The sequence below is a fragment of the Hoplias malabaricus genome, chromosome 10 (assembly GCF_029633855.1).
Source record: "Hoplias malabaricus isolate fHopMal1 chromosome 10, fHopMal1.hap1, whole genome shotgun sequence".
Taxonomy (NCBI): domain Eukaryota; kingdom Metazoa; phylum Chordata; class Actinopteri; order Characiformes; family Erythrinidae; genus Hoplias; species Hoplias malabaricus.
The window spans coordinates 37,307,919-37,325,843 of NC_089809.1; the positions used below are offsets into that span (position 1 = coordinate 37,307,919).

Below are 17,925 nucleotides of genomic sequence, written 5' to 3' on the forward strand. Positions count from 1 at the left end.
TTAACAACATGACACTATTTTTGCATCATGTCGTGAGAACATTCTTTATTCAGACATTCATTGTGCCATTACATTTTTCTGACTGAACATATGTTGAATGTGACATTCAGAATTCAGCATGTTCATGATGTGAAACACATTTGGGTAAGAAAAAAATTGTACATTGTTACAAGTCCTTGTTTTGCTCAGATAGGTCAAATACAAGACCAAATCTATAGTGTATAGAATAAATAATGAATAAACATTATATTTTAAATGAAGGCAAATGTGCAGTATCTCATTACTTGTCCAGCCAGCAAATAAATAGTAATAATATACTAGCGGTGTTTGAGAACTAATAAAGGATTCTTGTGCATTTAGACCTTTACCAGTTTGCAACATCGTCATAGTCACTGCTTGAAGAGGAATGGCAGTCCTCATCGATATCTGGTACATTTTCATAATCATCATCAGATGATGAGCTACTGTCATCTAAAGAGAGAATAACAATGACATTTGTATGTGTAGTTCTTGCCAGATGTGATGGAAAAACTTGATTTCTCTAATGATAAACTATTTTTGTATTTCTGTAGTTTATGTAAAACTGAACTCACAGGCTTCTGCAAACAATTAGAGTCAAAACTCTGTAGAATAAAGTTTTTGTGCAGCAATATTTTCATGGTTGCATTACAAAAGTACCTTGATTTGGGGAGCCTGGTGTGAGCAGGCTGCTGTTTTCTGTTGGTTGAGGGGTGGGGTGTCTCAGGGGCGTCTGCTCAGGAAGTGATGGGTTTTCCATCACTTTCAGAGATAAGTGAAAAAGAATTATTACATTTATTTCTTATAGGATGACAGTTTTCACTTTATACCATGTACCACACTGTGATTAACAGAAACCTCTGGTTCTACAAAGAACCTTTCAATTGAGAGGGTTTCAGAAGTTCTTCACACACTGATTTTCCTGTAGGGGGATGCACTGCCATTTCAACTATTCTGTGGCTGAAAATGAGCTGGATAATGTGGGTTGGAATAGGTATTAAGCCCAATTTATACTTCTGTGTTGAACCTATGCCATAAGCAATGCGTCAAAGTGAAACCCCCACTGTATCCTATGGAGTAGCCTGACACACCTCGTCAGAAATGTAACTACGTGCCCCATTGACGCAGACTGCAACGACTGATTGGTCAGTAGTCCGACGGACATTAAGTTGAGATGAAGAAGTACATTAACATTACCTCCTTTTCTTCACACACACAGCAACACATTCATGGCTAGAAATTTCCTCAGACATGGTGTAGACATGATAGGGGGGGGTCTCAACGATAAGCAGCACCTCTCACGGAAAAAGTGCTGGTTTTGTATGTTTCTTTCCTGGTATCTCTTGTAAACTATGCTCTGTCCCAAACAATGACCCAACTCCCTTAATAGTGCAGTTTAAACATTTATAAAACTAATACTACACCATGACTTTGTGTTGTACACAGTGTAGAGGAAGATGTTTGAGAATCAGCACTAGTGTTGTGGGGGTGTAATTGCAGAATTGCAGACACTAATGCAGAAGTATAAATGCTTGCAAAGGTGTAGGGCTTGTGCGTAGTCTACGGCGTAGGCTCTGCGTTGAGTCAACACAGAAGTATACATCCGCGATTAGTAATTAATCACTGCTTCACCCAGGGACTATGGGACTAAGGGCAAATGTGCTTCGTCTAGGACATCACTCCATATTACTAGTGCTTTTTATTTTAATTTCCATGGGTTTTGGTTAATCTCAGGCAGCACTAGGTTTATTAAATTTAAGAACATTTGTACTTACATGTTTGGACAAAGTTTTCAGCCTCCATGCCTACATTTTCATAGCACTCCCCTGAAGATGTACTGTCAGAATCACTCGGTTCCGCAGCTTTCAAGTAAGAAAGTTTTTACTGAAATTTCATGGGTCTTTCATTTCAAACAAGTCGACAAAACAAGTAAAGGTAAGTATAGCTTACGGTGGCTGTTAGTTGATTGACTGGTGTTGAACAATGGAGCCATCTGCAATGACTGCTCAGGGTGAAACTCATTACCAACTGTAAGAGGAAAAGAAAACTTATGAAAATTTGTATTTGAAATAGCATATGATTTAGTGACAGTGATAGTTCCATTAGCTGACCTGGATTCTGTTCAATTTCTGTGTTTTCATAACATTCCCCTGATGATGTACTGCTTGAATCCAGGACATCACCTGTATACCACAATGAAAACAGTCATCAACTATTTGACATCGCTCCTAAGATAGGGTTTTAACACAGTGAGTGGAAACACGTATTCAGACACATCTGTTTTTAGAACCTGTACCTGGGACTTGAATGTGTTGCAAAATTGTGAAATAAATTAAAGCAAATAAATGGAATGTATTGGTGGGTCTTTACAGTGGCTCTAGTCTTGGTTTGCGCTCCCATGTGACTCCAATTTATATATATATACAATAAAAAAAATTCAGTAATAAAAAATTCCTCATGCATTAGATTCAGTGACCTACACAAGTGGAAAATCAGCTATTCTTTCATAGATAGGTGCGCTACGCAAGACTGCTTCTGGCTAATAAAAATAAACCGAATATAGGCATGCACCAGCCATATTGTATTAGGTTTAATACCTTTTTTGCAATGTTTAATATTTAGAAGAAAAACAGTAGTTTTCCAAGTATTGATTAAGTTTCCTGTCAAGAAAAGAACATAATCTGAGGCCTATTCTGTCCTGCTCAAAAAGAGCATGAGGAGCAGTATCCACCCGAGGCAGTAGTGTAACGCAGGCAATATTTCTGACAGCAGTTTTGTTTGTATGCTAGTAGAAGTGTGGGAAAAATTCACACTGAACCTAGGTGTGCTTTTAGGTCCTTTACACCTGTATTTGCTGCACAAAACATGGGAATTCTTTTTTAATTCATCAGAGAACTTACATTTACGTTTCGGCATAGCTGCTCGAGATGAGGGTAGGTACACGAGCTTTGCCTGACGTAAACAAGGACTACTGACGTGCAGACTGACCAATTAAATGCTTACAGAGAAGGTTATCGACCAATAACGGTAGCTCTACAGTCAGACCGTCCAATCAGAACATTTTAGGCTACTTCACCACGCCCCCTTCTCACTCAAGTGAACCAATCGGAGTAGGGGAGGGCGGGACTAGTTTGTGAACGAAACGCTTCTCGAAGTTCTATGTAAGCTCTAGAAAAACAAAATCCCGGACGTTTGTGAAATTCCGTCTAAAGTCTAAAGAAGAGGACATGTCCGGGTAAAAGAGGACGTTTGGTCCTGTCATTGGAAATAGATATACGAACACAACAGAAACTGACTTGACTGACTGACCAGTAGAAGTACTTTGAGAAAAGGTCTCGTTGTATCGCTAAAAGGAAAAAGATAAAGGTTGCAAAAAGAAAATAAATTCGTACATAAATTCGAAGTGGTATATAATCACCATAATTTAATAACTTAAAAAAAAAATGATCAGAATTCTTGATTGCCCACACTCTACTGTACACTGACATTATCATTACATGTAATAAAATTTGCACACATAAAAAAACAATGCCAAAGAAATAGCTTACACTCTGGCTTGGGTTTCAGAGCATTTTCCAGGCTGCAGCTTTCTTGTGCTTGACTGCACGCATCAACCACTGGTGCATTCAAGGCTGAAAGAGTAACAGTGTTGTCAGTGTGCGTTGCTTTTCCAATAATGACTATCAACTTATGTATTAAGTCATCAATGTAGTAAGTCATATATCAGGATGTTGGGGCTAATCAATACATGGTGGTTTATTGTTTGCTTACTGTGCAAGTCATTCTCATCAACAGGTGACTGGATGCAGTAATTGTAGTAAGGTTGATAATTGGAGTCACTTGAAGTCTCAGATTCAGTCTGTAGTGAGGGTCTCCTGGGCTCAGAGTCTCCAATGGAAAGCATTGGTGGGGTATGGGTACAGTAAGTGTCAATCATTACATTTATTCCACAATTATTAATTTAAAAGAATACGGTTCCTTTCAGATAAATTAGTCTCTCAAGCATTTTTCAGCCTCATCTCTGCAGAAAACACTTGACTCACACGTCTAACAGAAACCAAGACGAAGTAACCTTAGCCTCAGCACCTTCTCAAATGGCTTGAATTAATGTTTTTTGAGTAATTTAACGTTTAAATTACAGCTAATGGTAAATAATGTTTCAGAATAGAGTGGTTATCAGTGATTACTGAACAATGTAAAAATATAAATCATCCTAAGATTTGAGGGCACTGACCATACACGGTTGTTTGTATAGTAACAGGACGTGCAGTGACCGCACGGATGCTGTTGATGTTTTCATCTTCTCTTGCGTGAGAGTGACGATGTCTTTGGTGAATCTCACATGCTGTAAGTACAAGGAAAGGGAAAATAAATATAAAAGAGTCAAAATATAAGAGCCCATGCATTTGCATGTTTTTTTTCCATATCATTGTGTTTTAAATACAAAGTTGTCTGTAATGGTATATATTATAAAAAATATGTGCATTAAAGTACACGTATGAATTTTGTATTTTTCATTAATGACAGTAAGCTTTACTTATACATTCATTCATTCATTCATTGTCTGTAACCCTTATCCAGTTCAGGGTCGCGGTGGGTCCAGAGCCTACCTGGAATCATTGGGCGCAAGGTGGGAATACACCCTGGAGGGGGCACCAGTCCTTCACAGGGCAACACAAACACACATTCACACCTACGGACACTTTTGAGTCACCAGTCCACCTACTAACGTGTGTTTTTAGACTGTGGGAGGAAACCGGAGCACCCGAAGGAAACCCAGGCAGATACAGGGAGAACACACCACACTCCTCACAGACAGTCACCCGGAGGAAATCCACGCAGACACAGGGAGAACACACCACACTCCTCACAGACAGTCACCCGGAGGAAACCCAGGCAGACACAGGGAGAACACACCACACTCCTCACAGAAAGTCACCCGGAGGAAACCCACGCAGACACAGGGAGAACACACCACACTCCTCACAGACAGTCACCCGGAGGAAACCCACGCAGACACAGGGAGAACACACCACACTCCTCACAGACAGTCACCTGGAGGAAACCCACGCAGACACAGGGAGAACACACCACACTCCTCACAGACAGTCACCCGGAGGAAACCCACGCAGACACAGGGAGAACATACCACACTCCTCACAGACAGTCACCCGGAGGAAACCCACACAGATACAGGGAGAACACACCAAACTCCTGAGCGGGAATCGAACCCACAACCTCCTGGAGCTGTGTGACTGCGACACTACCTGCTGCACCACCGTGCCACACTTTACGTATTCAGGAAACATCAATATTATTTTTAGAGTCTGGGTCACTCTGACCACAGACACTCAGCCACAGTCTGTCACCACAGCCAGTCTAACACACCCCTCTCCCTCTATCACTCTTCACACCAATACTGACTAACATGCTTCTCTCTTTCCTTGTCATCCTTTAGATTAGATAGTATTAGGATTAGGACACACACATATACTCTGTGCTGACTTGGTGTTTCTTGATTTCACCGGATCCGGCTGTGAAGGGCTGAGGGTAGGACGGAGGGCAGAGGGTAACTTAAAGGAGAATTTAACCTGTGTTGGAAAATGAAGGTCTACATATGCTTTGATCTGAAAGAACCCAGAGCTGACTCTGTTCATCTTCCCACTACGAGAAAACGTCTCAGCACCATGAGTAGGAAAGGAAGTGTAGCTGTCAGTTTTGAAAATCATCCCAAAAATCTGTGGTGTTTTCAACATTATTGTATGTGTTTGTTTTTGAACTTCTAAAACTGAACGTGAAACTTGAACTCAGACGTGAAAATCTATAAGCAAGTGTCCAGAAAGGAATAGAAGTTGTAATAAACACATGAGAGGAAGGTTTGCTCAGTTCTGTATATAATTTGTTGAATGATTTGGGGACGTATTGGTTGATGATTATGCTGTATATACTTGCCATTTCTCCTTTTGTAGTGTTTACAAAGAGCAGCATTTGACAGTAACACTAAGAACAGGAGCACGGACAGAATAATGCAGCCCCACACTGGTGCCGACAGGCTGCTGCTGTCCTTAACCAACACCTCTGTCACAGGCACTAAAAAGAAACAGAACAATAAACCAATCATGCAGCTTTTCTCATTTCCGTGCCTTTTCTTTCTGTGAAAGATTTTAGTTTCATATATAAATGAGTTTAGGCATCACCTGTGGCCCATGCTGTTTGATTAGGTTCAGCTGTGGTAGTCTGGTTAACTGCTGTAGTATTGCTTCCTGTTTGAGAGGAAATGCTTATAATTAGGTTTTACCCGGTCTTAATAACTGCAGTTATTTTCTCATGCACAGTCAGAATCACAACTGCAGTAGGCAGCTGTTACGGCCTATGTCTGTTCCAGTGAGGTCGAGACCCAGTGGCCCAAGTTCTCTCCAGCATTCATTTACCCAATACATGTCCTAAAGTTTGTAAACATCTATTCTAATTATGTGATTTAGCAATTTAACCAAACAGGTCTTTAGTAGAGCGCACACAACAATAAAGCAGACAGCATTTAGCTATAGAGCACCATCCTATAGCTACTCATCCAACATCAGTAACTAGCCTCAGTAATGTCTTGGACACTGAATACCTTCAGATCCTCACATGAATGTCCCAACAGCTAGTCTAAGGCCTAGTCCAAACATGGGAAACTCATGGGAATGAGTATCGTGCACTGTACCTGAACACACCACTCCAACGTCCTCCTTATGGCCGCAGTAGTTTCTGTCGACCTGGTCCTGAGTCCTGCACTGCCAGAGGTTGCTCTCTGTTCCAGAGCAGTTCAGTCTGCTTATGTGAATGGGCCCAGTGCCTGGAGGAAATTTACCTGCTTCACCAATCACTTCCACAACAGTGCCACAGCTCAGTTGAGAGCACACCACATGTCCTGCCATTGAGGTAAAATTATCATCACATACTGAGCCCCAGAGGCCAGCATCCATCAACTCCACTCGTCCTGCACAGCGATCACCACCATCAACCAAGCGAACAGCCTGGTGCTCTGAAGGACAGAAATAATCAAATTATTTAAAAAAAGGTCCAAACTAATCTGAAACAATACGAGCGTCAATTCACCCAGGCTCTAGTGCCTTTTTTGTGTTGATGCATTAATTGCTGTCATATTGGAAATATATCATAGTACAATGGGGTACTGTACAGGGGTTAGACAATGAAACTGAAACACCTGTCATTGTAGTGTGGGAGGTTTCATGGCTAAATTGGAGCAGCCTGGTGGACAATCTTCATTAATTACACATTGCACCAGTAAGACCATGTGCATCCAATGGTTCAAACAATGTGTCCTGAAGGCGGTGCCGTGTATCAGGACGACAACGCACCAATACACACAGCAAGACTGGTGAAAGACTGGTTTGATGAACATGAAAGTGAAGTTGAACATCTCCCATGGCCTGCACAGTCACCAGATCTAAATATTTTTGAGCCACTTTGGGGTGTTTTGGAGGAGCGAGTCAGGAAACGTTTTCCTCCACCAGCATCACGTAGAGACCTGGCCACTATCCTGCAAGAAGAATGGCTTCAAATCCCTCTGACCACTGTGCAGGACTTGTATATGTCATTCCCAAGACGAATTGACGCTGTATTGGCCGCAAAAGGAGGCCCTACACCACACTAATAAATTACTGTGGTCTAAAACCAGGTGTTTCAGTTTCATTGTCCAACACCTGTATATAAGCATAAATAATGCTAAAAATGAACTAACAAATGAAATTTCTGAATGTTTAAGCTGTGGTAGCTAGGTCCCTTTGTGGTCTCCTTACAAAGTCATTGTCAAACATTTTGGATCCAATTCCTTCTTCTTGCTAAAAAATGGCCATGCCTTATTTTTATTCATAATGGATGTCACCAGCAGGGCTCAAATATCAAGGAATTTTGATAAGATATTGTGGTTAGTTGTACACAGCCAATCTTCATTCACATAGTTACTATGTTGAAGAATGCTCTGTATGAGGCATTTCATGGAAAGCTCCTTCTCAAAAGTAACTGTTGCACTCACATCCAGTGTAATTCATATAAAAGTAGAAGGGTCATTATTTTGCTGCAGTGGAACCAAACAAGTACAGCACAATGACTCTCAAAGGTGAAGTTAGTACAGGTCTAATTCCCCTGACAGCTGGTGGCAGTATGATGTGTAGATCTGTCTACCCCCCTTTAGGAGGTGCAACTCAAACTCAGAGCCGTGTAAGAAGGGGTTGGGTCTACCCGGATAAGGAGGCATGTCTGTCTTTGCCTCTGCTTTCTACTGTGCGGACAATGACATCAGGACCCAGAAGCAACTCAATTAAATAAGGCTACTGGATGAACTCACCACACTCTACCTCCAGCATGGAACATTTCGCCAGCACAGCTGCTGTGCAGTTGTGCAGTGTGAGGTTTCTGATAATGCATTCTGTCAGGCAGGTGTTAATGGGTGCTGTTGTATTTTCTGTAAACTTCACAAATTTCCCACAGCTTAGACTCCTGCAGATTTGTTGGGCTGTGATATTCTTTTCTTCTGGGCCCTTAAATGGCCTGAGGGACACAGCCACCCAGCTGCCATTCTCAAAAACCTCCAGAGCTCCAGAGCAAGACCGGGAGAGTCGGAGCCTATTGGTTGCACCTTGAGAGAATAAAGAGAGATTAGTTTAAATTGATTGTGGCTCATAAGTTCATACACAGAGTTTATCAGTCTTGTTGACACTAGAGTTGACCGGCTTTATACAATACACCATACTGTACCATTTTTTTCTTACAAGGCCATTTAGGGTCCAACTGTGTTTCTTAAAGAACCATCAATCTTAGTTACTTTAGAAAAACTGGTGCTTCATTTAGCGCTTTTCCACCAAAACAACTCTAGTTCTTGAACCATTTCTGTTCATGATTCTTGGAACCATGGTTCTTTCCAGTGAACCGGCCCACATTTCTACAAGTTTAGAGGGAAACCAAGGATACGTCATCAGTGGGGGGGCCCTGCGGCTGAATACAGCACCAGAGCCAGAGATAAACTGTCAGAGTCATTGTTTATTTTTTGTTTACCGTGGGGTCAAACCAGAGTGAGATATAATACGTGTAAATGTTTCCAAGTTCTGAGGCGTCCTGTTGTGAACAGCTCTGACGTGTCGCGCCAAACACACAAATGAAAAACACACAAACGGAGTGTGTTCCTGTTTTATTTCCTATTATTTATTTATATGAAACAATGTAAATGACCTCTTCCAGCTCAATAACGCTGTATTTGAAGTACAAGCTGTTCTGAGTTACTGGACCTTGACACATCCACGGATGACAACCAAGTTCGTGCTGAAACACCAACACTACTTTGGTTCCAGTTGTGAACGACCTTTTCTGGTTTGCGAACTAGTTTATGTTTGTGGAAACCGTGCCTAACCATTCCAAATATAGTCTGTGAACTGGAACCGTCCTTATTCCTTGTTGGTGGAAAAGCGTTTATTGTTATCGCTCTAAAGAACCCTTTATGGCACTTTTGTAAGACTGTATTTGCATCTCTCTACCCTATCCATCCATCAACAGACAATTTGACCACCATAGACAGACATTATTTGGTTTGTGGATCATTCTCAGGACATCAGTGTCAATTACAATATAGCGGCATGTTAATGAGTGCTTTTCAGGCAAAGAGAGGGCTCATAAACTGTATAGCAACACAGACATATTCCACCAAGCATGCAGCACATATTACACATGTTCTCCAGCAGCTGCTTTGGCTTCCTGTTGAGCTTAGCCTTAAATACGAAATCCTTCTTCTCACCTTCAAGGCTCTACATGGTCTGGCTCCTTCATATCTGTCTCGTCTCCTTACTGTCTCCTCAACTAAACGTTCGACCCTGGGTGGCAGATATTTCAGTGCTGCTGCCCCTAAACTTTGGAACTTGCTTCCTCCTTTTCTTCCCAACATCTCCGTTCAAATCACTGCTAAAAAATTATTCCCCCCCCCCCATATTTTACTCCCCATAACATAATCCGAAGTTTTTTTCTGTCCCTCTTTATGTAAAGCATCCTTGGGTTTGGGAACGGCGCTAAATAAGTTGAACTTTAGGTGTTGCTCTTTATATTTACTGATCAGTCATACAATAACACTTGTATAACTTGGGGGCAGCCGTGGCCTTAAGGTTAGAGAAGCGAGCTTGAGGCCGGAGGGTCGCCACTTTAATTCCTGGGATTGGTAAGAAAAGAATTAATACATGGGTGAAGTGCCCTTGAGCAAGGCACCTGACCCCCAAGCTGCTCCCCAGGCGTTGAGGTGGTTGGACTGCTGCAGTTGTGTGTGTTCACTGTCCCTTGTGTGTTGTGAACAATTGCTCACTAGTGTGTGTGTGTGTTCACTACCATGGATGGGTCAAATGCAGAGAAGCATGGGGATCAAACAAAGTGTTTCTTCTTCTTCTTAATAACACAGGCCTCTTTTGGTGCCAAACATCTATGTCTCATTTAGACCTCTGAAGCTGTTCTGTGGTACCTGGCACCAAGACACAGGTTCTTGAAGTCCTGTAAATGGCAATTTGGGGACTTATCTGTTTCAGACTTCTTTTCCAGATGGGTAACTGGAGGCCAAGTCAACACATTTAATAATTTTCATGTTCCTCCAATCATTCCTAAACCATATTTGCATTTTGCTGAAAGATTATACTGCATGTAGGGGATACTGACACCACAAAGGTGTTTAGGTGTGTGATACGGAATATCAGTAAAGCAATTGAAATTCACATGAATGCCAGGATCCAAGGCTTCCCAGACACTTTCTCTGCTGGCTTCAAATCCTCCCTTGATGCATTTTGGTTTCACTTCTTCTACAAGTAAGTAGATGGTTTTCCATCCAAAACGTTTACAAATATGTTGCATAATAAAGAAATACTGGTAGAACAAAATATTTCCATCTACTGCACTTTTGCAACTTCAGAGGTCCCCATGATCAGGAATGGCATTAAAACGAGGGAGATGGAGAGATCAGTGTGGGTCAAATGGCTCACAAAAGGCTTGATTTAATATTTATTTGTTGCGTGTCTATGAACTTTCTATGGTAAAGAGATTGTTCTTAATGTTTTAAAAGGAAAGTAAAATGCTGTGTGGTCTGACATTTGCACAGTGCTGTTTTTGTGTAGAATGTTCCACACATGCACTAAAATAAGAAGATTGGAAGGTGGTGTGAAAACAGAGTGGTAAAGCTTGCAGATGAGAAAAGAGGGAGAAGAGGGTTGCATTGACAATCCAACACAATGGGCAGCACTTTGAACACATTTTATAAGTGGTCAGAAACTTATAAATAACTGATGAAAGACTAAAGTTACGTCAAAACCAACCACACCATTGTTTTTCTTGTGAAATTCCCAGTAAGTTTGATGTGTCACATGACCCTCTTCCCTTTGAAAAAACAAAAGTTGGATCCAAAATGGCCGACTTCAAAGTGGCAGCCATGGTCACCACACATCTTGAAAAGTTTCCCCCCTCCCATATACTAATGTGCCACAAACAGGAAGTGAATATCACCAACCATTCCCATTTTATTAAGGTGTATCAATATAAATGGCCCACGCTGTATAAGGGGTCCTGTGGCTTAAATTTTCAGTGCATATTTATATATAATGTTGAGAATTTTGAGAGAAAAGTAAGTGCTATAGAATTATTTGGTTCAACAAGTAAAGCAGTAAGAACTTTCCCAAAAATATACATAGTAGTTAGTGGGAGTTGTATATATTAATGTTTGCTGAAAGCAGACTCCTTTGGTTTGTATTCTTAATAATACAATAGGTTCCTAGAATAGAGCTGATGTCTATGCTACGTTGCAAGAGTAAACTGCAACACAGCCACATCCCGTGAGTCACTTCCTGTGGAAATGTCAAACTGTGGCATGGAGGACACTGGGGAACACTTTTTTTTTCTTAAAGATTACAGCATTGAAGTCAACTAGACAACAATTGTGGTTTTAAAGTAGAGCTCATGAAATTCTTATCTTACTAGCGCACAAGACGCAGAGGCAGAGATTTAAGTTATGGAATTTTATCACAATCTGAGTAGGAGAGACCAAGAGTATCTTCCTGAGAAACACAGAAAGGGCTGAAAAACAGTCATTTTTTAAAAATATGCTCTTAATAAATACAACATTTCCAAAAAGGGTCCTTTGGAAGTTTTCCATAAAAGAACCTATTTTTTTATCTAAACTACCATTCTGCAAAATGTCAATTTTTAATTAATTCAACGTCTATTCCAAGTGTGACACTTGCTCTGACATGGGCTTACTTACTTCTGTCGATGAAATCTCATTGTTTCTGAGTTGTCTTATATTTAGAGTCATGTGGTTTTGCAGCGATATTGTCCTGATGGCTGAATGCTGCTTACAGTGTTCATCTGAACACAATTACAGCGCTGATAAGAACTTTAGACCTTAGAGTCACGCAAACAATAGAGAATATTAAAAAAAACTCACCCTGTTCCTCTAAATGCCCATCGTCAGAAAGATTGGTCGTACCCCAAAGACCTAAAGATGTAGAAAAAAAGAATTATAGATGACTGACCCACTTTTGAACAGGTCCAATTAGATTTGTTTATTTACATAATTATATATTCTTTGGTGTTATCAAGGGTTTGGTATGTGATCTTTGACTAAAATTTCTATGACTATAGTGTTATTACTGTTTTCGTTTTTTACTTTTATTATAATGTTATTTTCATGTGATTATTAACAATTGATTTTGCTCTAAATAATTCTTCATGTCTGTAGTTGTATGTGTGCTACCTGCAACACCCGACTGTGTGAATTCCACCATGAGCAGCAAAGGCAAGTGCAGGAAGTGTCATAAACTTTACAATTAATTTGTTGAATTATGCTAATACAAAACATTCGGATAAAGATCCCTGTGTTTACGGAAAGAGCTGTAAACTGAAAAGACCTAATCAGAAAGAGCTCTGTAACAAGTCTGGGTCTGATTGGTGCAAAAATGATGCATTACACCTTCAGTCTGAATTTCTTAGTTACACTTTGGAGGACAGTTAAGCAACAAAACGTCCGTTCACCTGAAATGGCTCAAACAGGTGGTCAGTGCGACGGTTTATCGTTTGTATGTAAACGCATGGTAAATATTCACACTTGTGGTCCTGCTCTATTAAATGACTGTGATATTTATATTCACGAGTTTGATGTGTTGTTTACTCATGTAAACACGACTTAAAATGCAGAATAACATAAAATATAGTTTTTTGTGTGTGTTATTCTTAAAACATTACTCTGGCTATCAGTGTGGGGTTTACTGGTATAGATGCATATTTTTAAAATGAAAGTACAATACGCAAAATGGTAATAGAATGGTTTTAATTTTTTATTTCCCATTCGTACATGCACGTTTGAACTTAAAATTAAAATTCCATGATTCCATTTGCATTTGCTTTTATGCATTTTTGTATTCTGAGTATCTTCACTTAAATACAAATGTATTTCACAATTTGAATGAACATTTTCACGGGACTGCGACCCTGAACTGGATGTGAGCAGTTACAGATAATGAATGAATGAATGAATGGAGTTTTCATGTGATCAGGTATCAGCTGGGTCAAAATGTTAATTAAAGTGTTATTCACCTAATATTCCTTTGCACTCAAGTGACAAAGCGTTTAAAATGTCAAACTCACCACTAAGCTAGAAATATATAAAGCTTTCAACTGGTAAATTTTCCTTTTCAGGGACATTCTCCTCAGTCAGCCAATAAGCGCAGGTCAATAAATTAGTTTAATTTATTTAATTTGAGCTGTATCTTGTATGAATGAGAAATTCAGACTCAATATTATATTGCCATTCTGCATACTGCATTTTCATTTTAAATTTCCCACGGATATGCTTCCATATCTGACTGTCTTTATTGAAATAAATAGCAACCACTCTGCCCTAGATCTATGGACATGAAAGCAGAGCAGCTAAGCTCGTATACATGACAACAGACACTAGATAAACACGCATGCCTCTAGCAAGTACTTTAAAAGCTTCATGTTGTCTGTTGTTTATTTTAAATTTACCTATAAACCCACACTGTATATTTTGCACCTGCAGCCCAATTGTACATGATGTATAGATTTGCTTCACCCACAGGACTGAGTGGCCGGTTATCCTACATAAGAGCCATAAATCAACTTAGCCAGACGATAACGCTGCTATCAAAATTTGTTGGTTGCACGCAGCATGAAATCATTCTAAAGAACAACCTCACACAGAATTAATGCACAACAATCAGGCAGGGCCTTTTATTTGTTAAAATTCATTAAGTAGTTTAATAATTAGGTAGTTAACCCTGAGTTTGGGGATTGGTTCATAACAATAGACACAGCATATCCATGTTAAATAATGGAACAGAGAGACCTAATATTAATGTTGAGAAAAATTAAGACAAACCTGGAAGACTTAATATAGACATTTCCTCTTCCAGTAATAACAGTGTTAAGACCTGCTCCTGTAATAGCTGTTGGCTGTGGAGACTCAATGCATGGAAGTTTTGCGTAATACTTGCTGTGACGATTCCCATTTATATCCAGACATTTTGCTCTGAAACTAGAGCTAGCTGTTAGCATTTTACAGTAACATCAGCCATTGTTAATTCTTTTACATGCCTTTTTTTTTAAATCGTGTTTAATTGGCCGTTTATTTTCTAAATAAAGCACTGAATATCCTTCGGAATCGTACCATTGCGCTTTCTACTCGTGCATAGATTGTTGATAGAAATTTAGAAATATGGTAAGGAGTAGTCAGATTTATTTTTCCAGGTTTGAACTAAAGTGATTTCATTAAAGTCATGATTTCATGAGAGAATTACAGTTGGCAAAAACCTTAATTAAAACATTAAATCTTTTTTTGGAGAATTACAAATGTAGTCCGATAGTCTTTTATTTTATATAACGTAATGAGGAACAAGAGCTGACACCCATCACTGAAACTGATACACATTTTAAGACCTTGTAATCTGTTTAATGCCAATTGTTTGTTTGTGTGTGTGTGTATGTGTGTGAGAGAGAGAGAGAGTGTGTGTTTGTGGTGGGATTACAAAAATATATCATTTTAAATTAAAATGCAAAAGTGAATATATTTCCCAATTTGTTTGCTTTTAAAATTAATTTGCATTTTAAATATGCATTTAGATTTCTTAAGGATTATTACACTTTTGACTGGTGGTGCACTTTACCCTGTCATTACCTTTGTCCCATGTAAACAGCTCAACTTATTACATACTGAAACATAACGACAAAGGGATTACCAATATGCAATATTGTATTAGTATTTTCGTATTATTATTATTTATATATATTTTTTTATTTTTACATATATTAGATAATCCGTTCGCATAACAGTAAAATCAAATTTGAATCCAGTATTGTATTATTGTATTATGTATCATTGTTGATTTTAAATTGATCAGTGCAACAAATACAAGGTGACTTCATTGTGAAAAATAAGGTAATTTTTCAAATAAATATATATTCTTATTCATGCATTTGCTTGCTCAGAAGATAAGAAATAAGAGGGTTTATCTTCAGTCAACGGAAGGTTTATCTTTGGTCAAAAAGCACAGAGAAGTTAAACAGTGTAATGTGGCTTTCCATCATCCTCGTTTTAGTGGGATCCTTGTTCCTTTTTTTTGGCTTCAGAACGCAAACTGTAACACTGCTGCAGTCTAAGATTAGGTCTTAGGCCTAACACTGCTGCGGTCTAAGAAATAAACGCTAATCACAGATGTCTCATTGTTGCGATTTCATTATCTATACAGCGATAGAATGTATATATTTTGTTGATAATATAAGATACATGGTAGCTGACAAAATCTGTCTATATGTGTACATTATATGTAAATGTAGCTCAAGATAGATTTCACTATGCTAATAAAAATGGACACTTTGCATCGTTTAACCTATTAATTTGTGGAATATTTATTCTCATAGGCTTATAATAATGTGTCTGTTATCTTCTTGACGCTATCAAGCTATAAAATATTGACAGCAATTCCTCACATTTTTTTTATAAACACTTCGCCACTGATCATGTTATTAACAGCATTACACATTTTATAAAAATGGCCTTATAGTTTTAAGTCCTTATATTTATAACTGAATAATACATTTTGGCATTAAATATACGTATTTATATATATGTAAAAATAATGCTTTTATAATGATTTTACAGACCTCAATAAATCACACTAAAACAACTAGATAAGGTCTTTATAATTTTCCCGAGACTTCATGTTTAGAAAGTCTACCAAGAAAATGTCAAACACACTATTCACACTAAGAAAAGGGCAAATTGAGCAATCTCATGTTTACAAAGACTTTGTTTTCATGTGACACGTTATTTGAAGTGCATGAACTTGCTGAAGACTTGAGTATTGTTATTTCAGCGTATACCCTTTAATCACTGCCATTGAACACAAGAAAGCCAACAAGGGTAACAACAAAACATGGCGCTGCCGGAACATAACCTTGTATCTCTTGTGTGTCTTTACATACAAGCAACAAATTATTTTATTCCAATTTTGGGCACTTATTTTGTTTTGTCATCATCTAACATCGAAAAAAAATTATTAAAATTAAATCTTTTTAAAATATCTTGACGGTGACCGAACAATCTGGACAAACAGAGACAACTTTTTCACCCTAGGTGTAGAACGTCGCCCTCTAAACTTCTACCAGATCTACCAAAGATATATAGAGAAGGGACCGTTTTACCTTGAGACAGGCACAAAACGTGGAGGATTACAATCAGCAGAAGCTCCATTTTCACAGCAGATGTTCAGAGAGACAGAAATCACTGAGCTCTCTTACTTTTTGGAAGGTTATTTTGAAGAGCCAAAGTGTCAGACTAAAATACAGCCTGCTTTTGCGTTCTTTATCAGAAATAGAACTGACTGCAAATATGTGACCCAGGAGCTTCAAACTGCATCTGCACACTTGCAGCATGTGGTTTCCACTATGGGGCTGAGTGGAGCACCACGCGCACACACACACACACACACACACACACACACATAAACATTTTGCATTCTGCATGGGTCAACAACAGCAAGATGATTCACTGCTTTACCAGATGCACTGTGACTTGAATGGAAATGAACGTATATTCTGGAGATCTGAAGGTTTGTATCCATATCCATCTTAACTGACCTCATCTTTTGGCTGTCCTTGAACACCCACGTCAGTAAATCTATTTCGTTTGAGCTTTTTAAATCTAAGGTAGTCCAACATCAAATCTAAAATGGACAATCTATCAATGACATAGTCTTTCTGCTGTTACATCATCCACGGAATATGCAGTTAGTTTCCTCTTGATTGCAATCTTTGCAAAACTCCCTTCCTCCTTCCTACACAGTTTGTAATTTCTTTCTGTTTTATTGTGTGTAGTTTTATGCACTTATAATTGTTTTTTGGTGGAGTCCATTTGTGCAGTTTTGTATTATACCTCACCCTTTTGTGCTGTGTGCAAAGTACAACTTAACATGTGTTGTGTTATTCAGTAAACAAAGGTTTGCAGAGGCCTTGAAGGAACACTCCCCCCCCCCGTACATATCTGATCATAAATATGCAGACAAACCTTGCCTCTGTTTAAAGGACTGAAAGAGAAATAAATAGATGAGTATGTAACTAAATGTCTTGCCATTATCTGGGCCAGTCTACCGCTGTGGTCTCGGCTCTAAAATCCCATGAGTTGAGGAAATAAGCTCAAAATAACGGTAAGACAGAGCATACATGATTTAAACCTGATTGTATATAGACAAATAACCCACCCTGGAGATATTTTTTGCAGTTGTTTTTACAGAAACATACAAGTTGAATTGGGCTAAATTTCAGAAAGATTCATATTTCACTGTGTTGTCACTTTGTATCACGATATTTCAG

At 38.9% G+C, this 17,925-nt stretch overlaps 1 protein-coding gene across 1 annotated transcript in view; it reads right to left on the minus strand.

Annotated features, from left to right (window-relative positions):
- Positions 1-13: 13 nt before the first annotated feature.
- The window catches only part of LOC136709115 (T-cell differentiation antigen CD6-like), a gene marked incomplete at its 5' end in the record, with an annotated part of 39,824 nt that continues 21,912 nt past the window's right edge, over positions 14-17,925 (minus strand). Inside the window, 13 exons of the mRNA XM_066684148.1 lie at positions 14-471; positions 679-780; positions 1,794-1,880; positions 1,969-2,046; positions 2,130-2,201; positions 3,567-3,650; positions 3,790-3,906; positions 4,253-4,363; positions 5,971-6,108; positions 6,216-6,281; positions 6,725-7,045; positions 8,372-8,662; positions 12,485-12,535. Of these exons, the coding sequence (XP_066540245.1) occupies positions 365-471; positions 679-780; positions 1,794-1,880; positions 1,969-2,046; positions 2,130-2,201; positions 3,567-3,650; positions 3,790-3,906; positions 4,253-4,363; positions 5,971-6,108; positions 6,216-6,281; positions 6,725-7,045; positions 8,372-8,662; positions 12,485-12,535 (1,625 nt within the window). The remainder of the gene's footprint in view (positions 472-678; positions 781-1,793; positions 1,881-1,968; positions 2,047-2,129; positions 2,202-3,566; positions 3,651-3,789; positions 3,907-4,252; positions 4,364-5,970; positions 6,109-6,215; positions 6,282-6,724; positions 7,046-8,371; positions 8,663-12,484; positions 12,536-17,925) is intronic.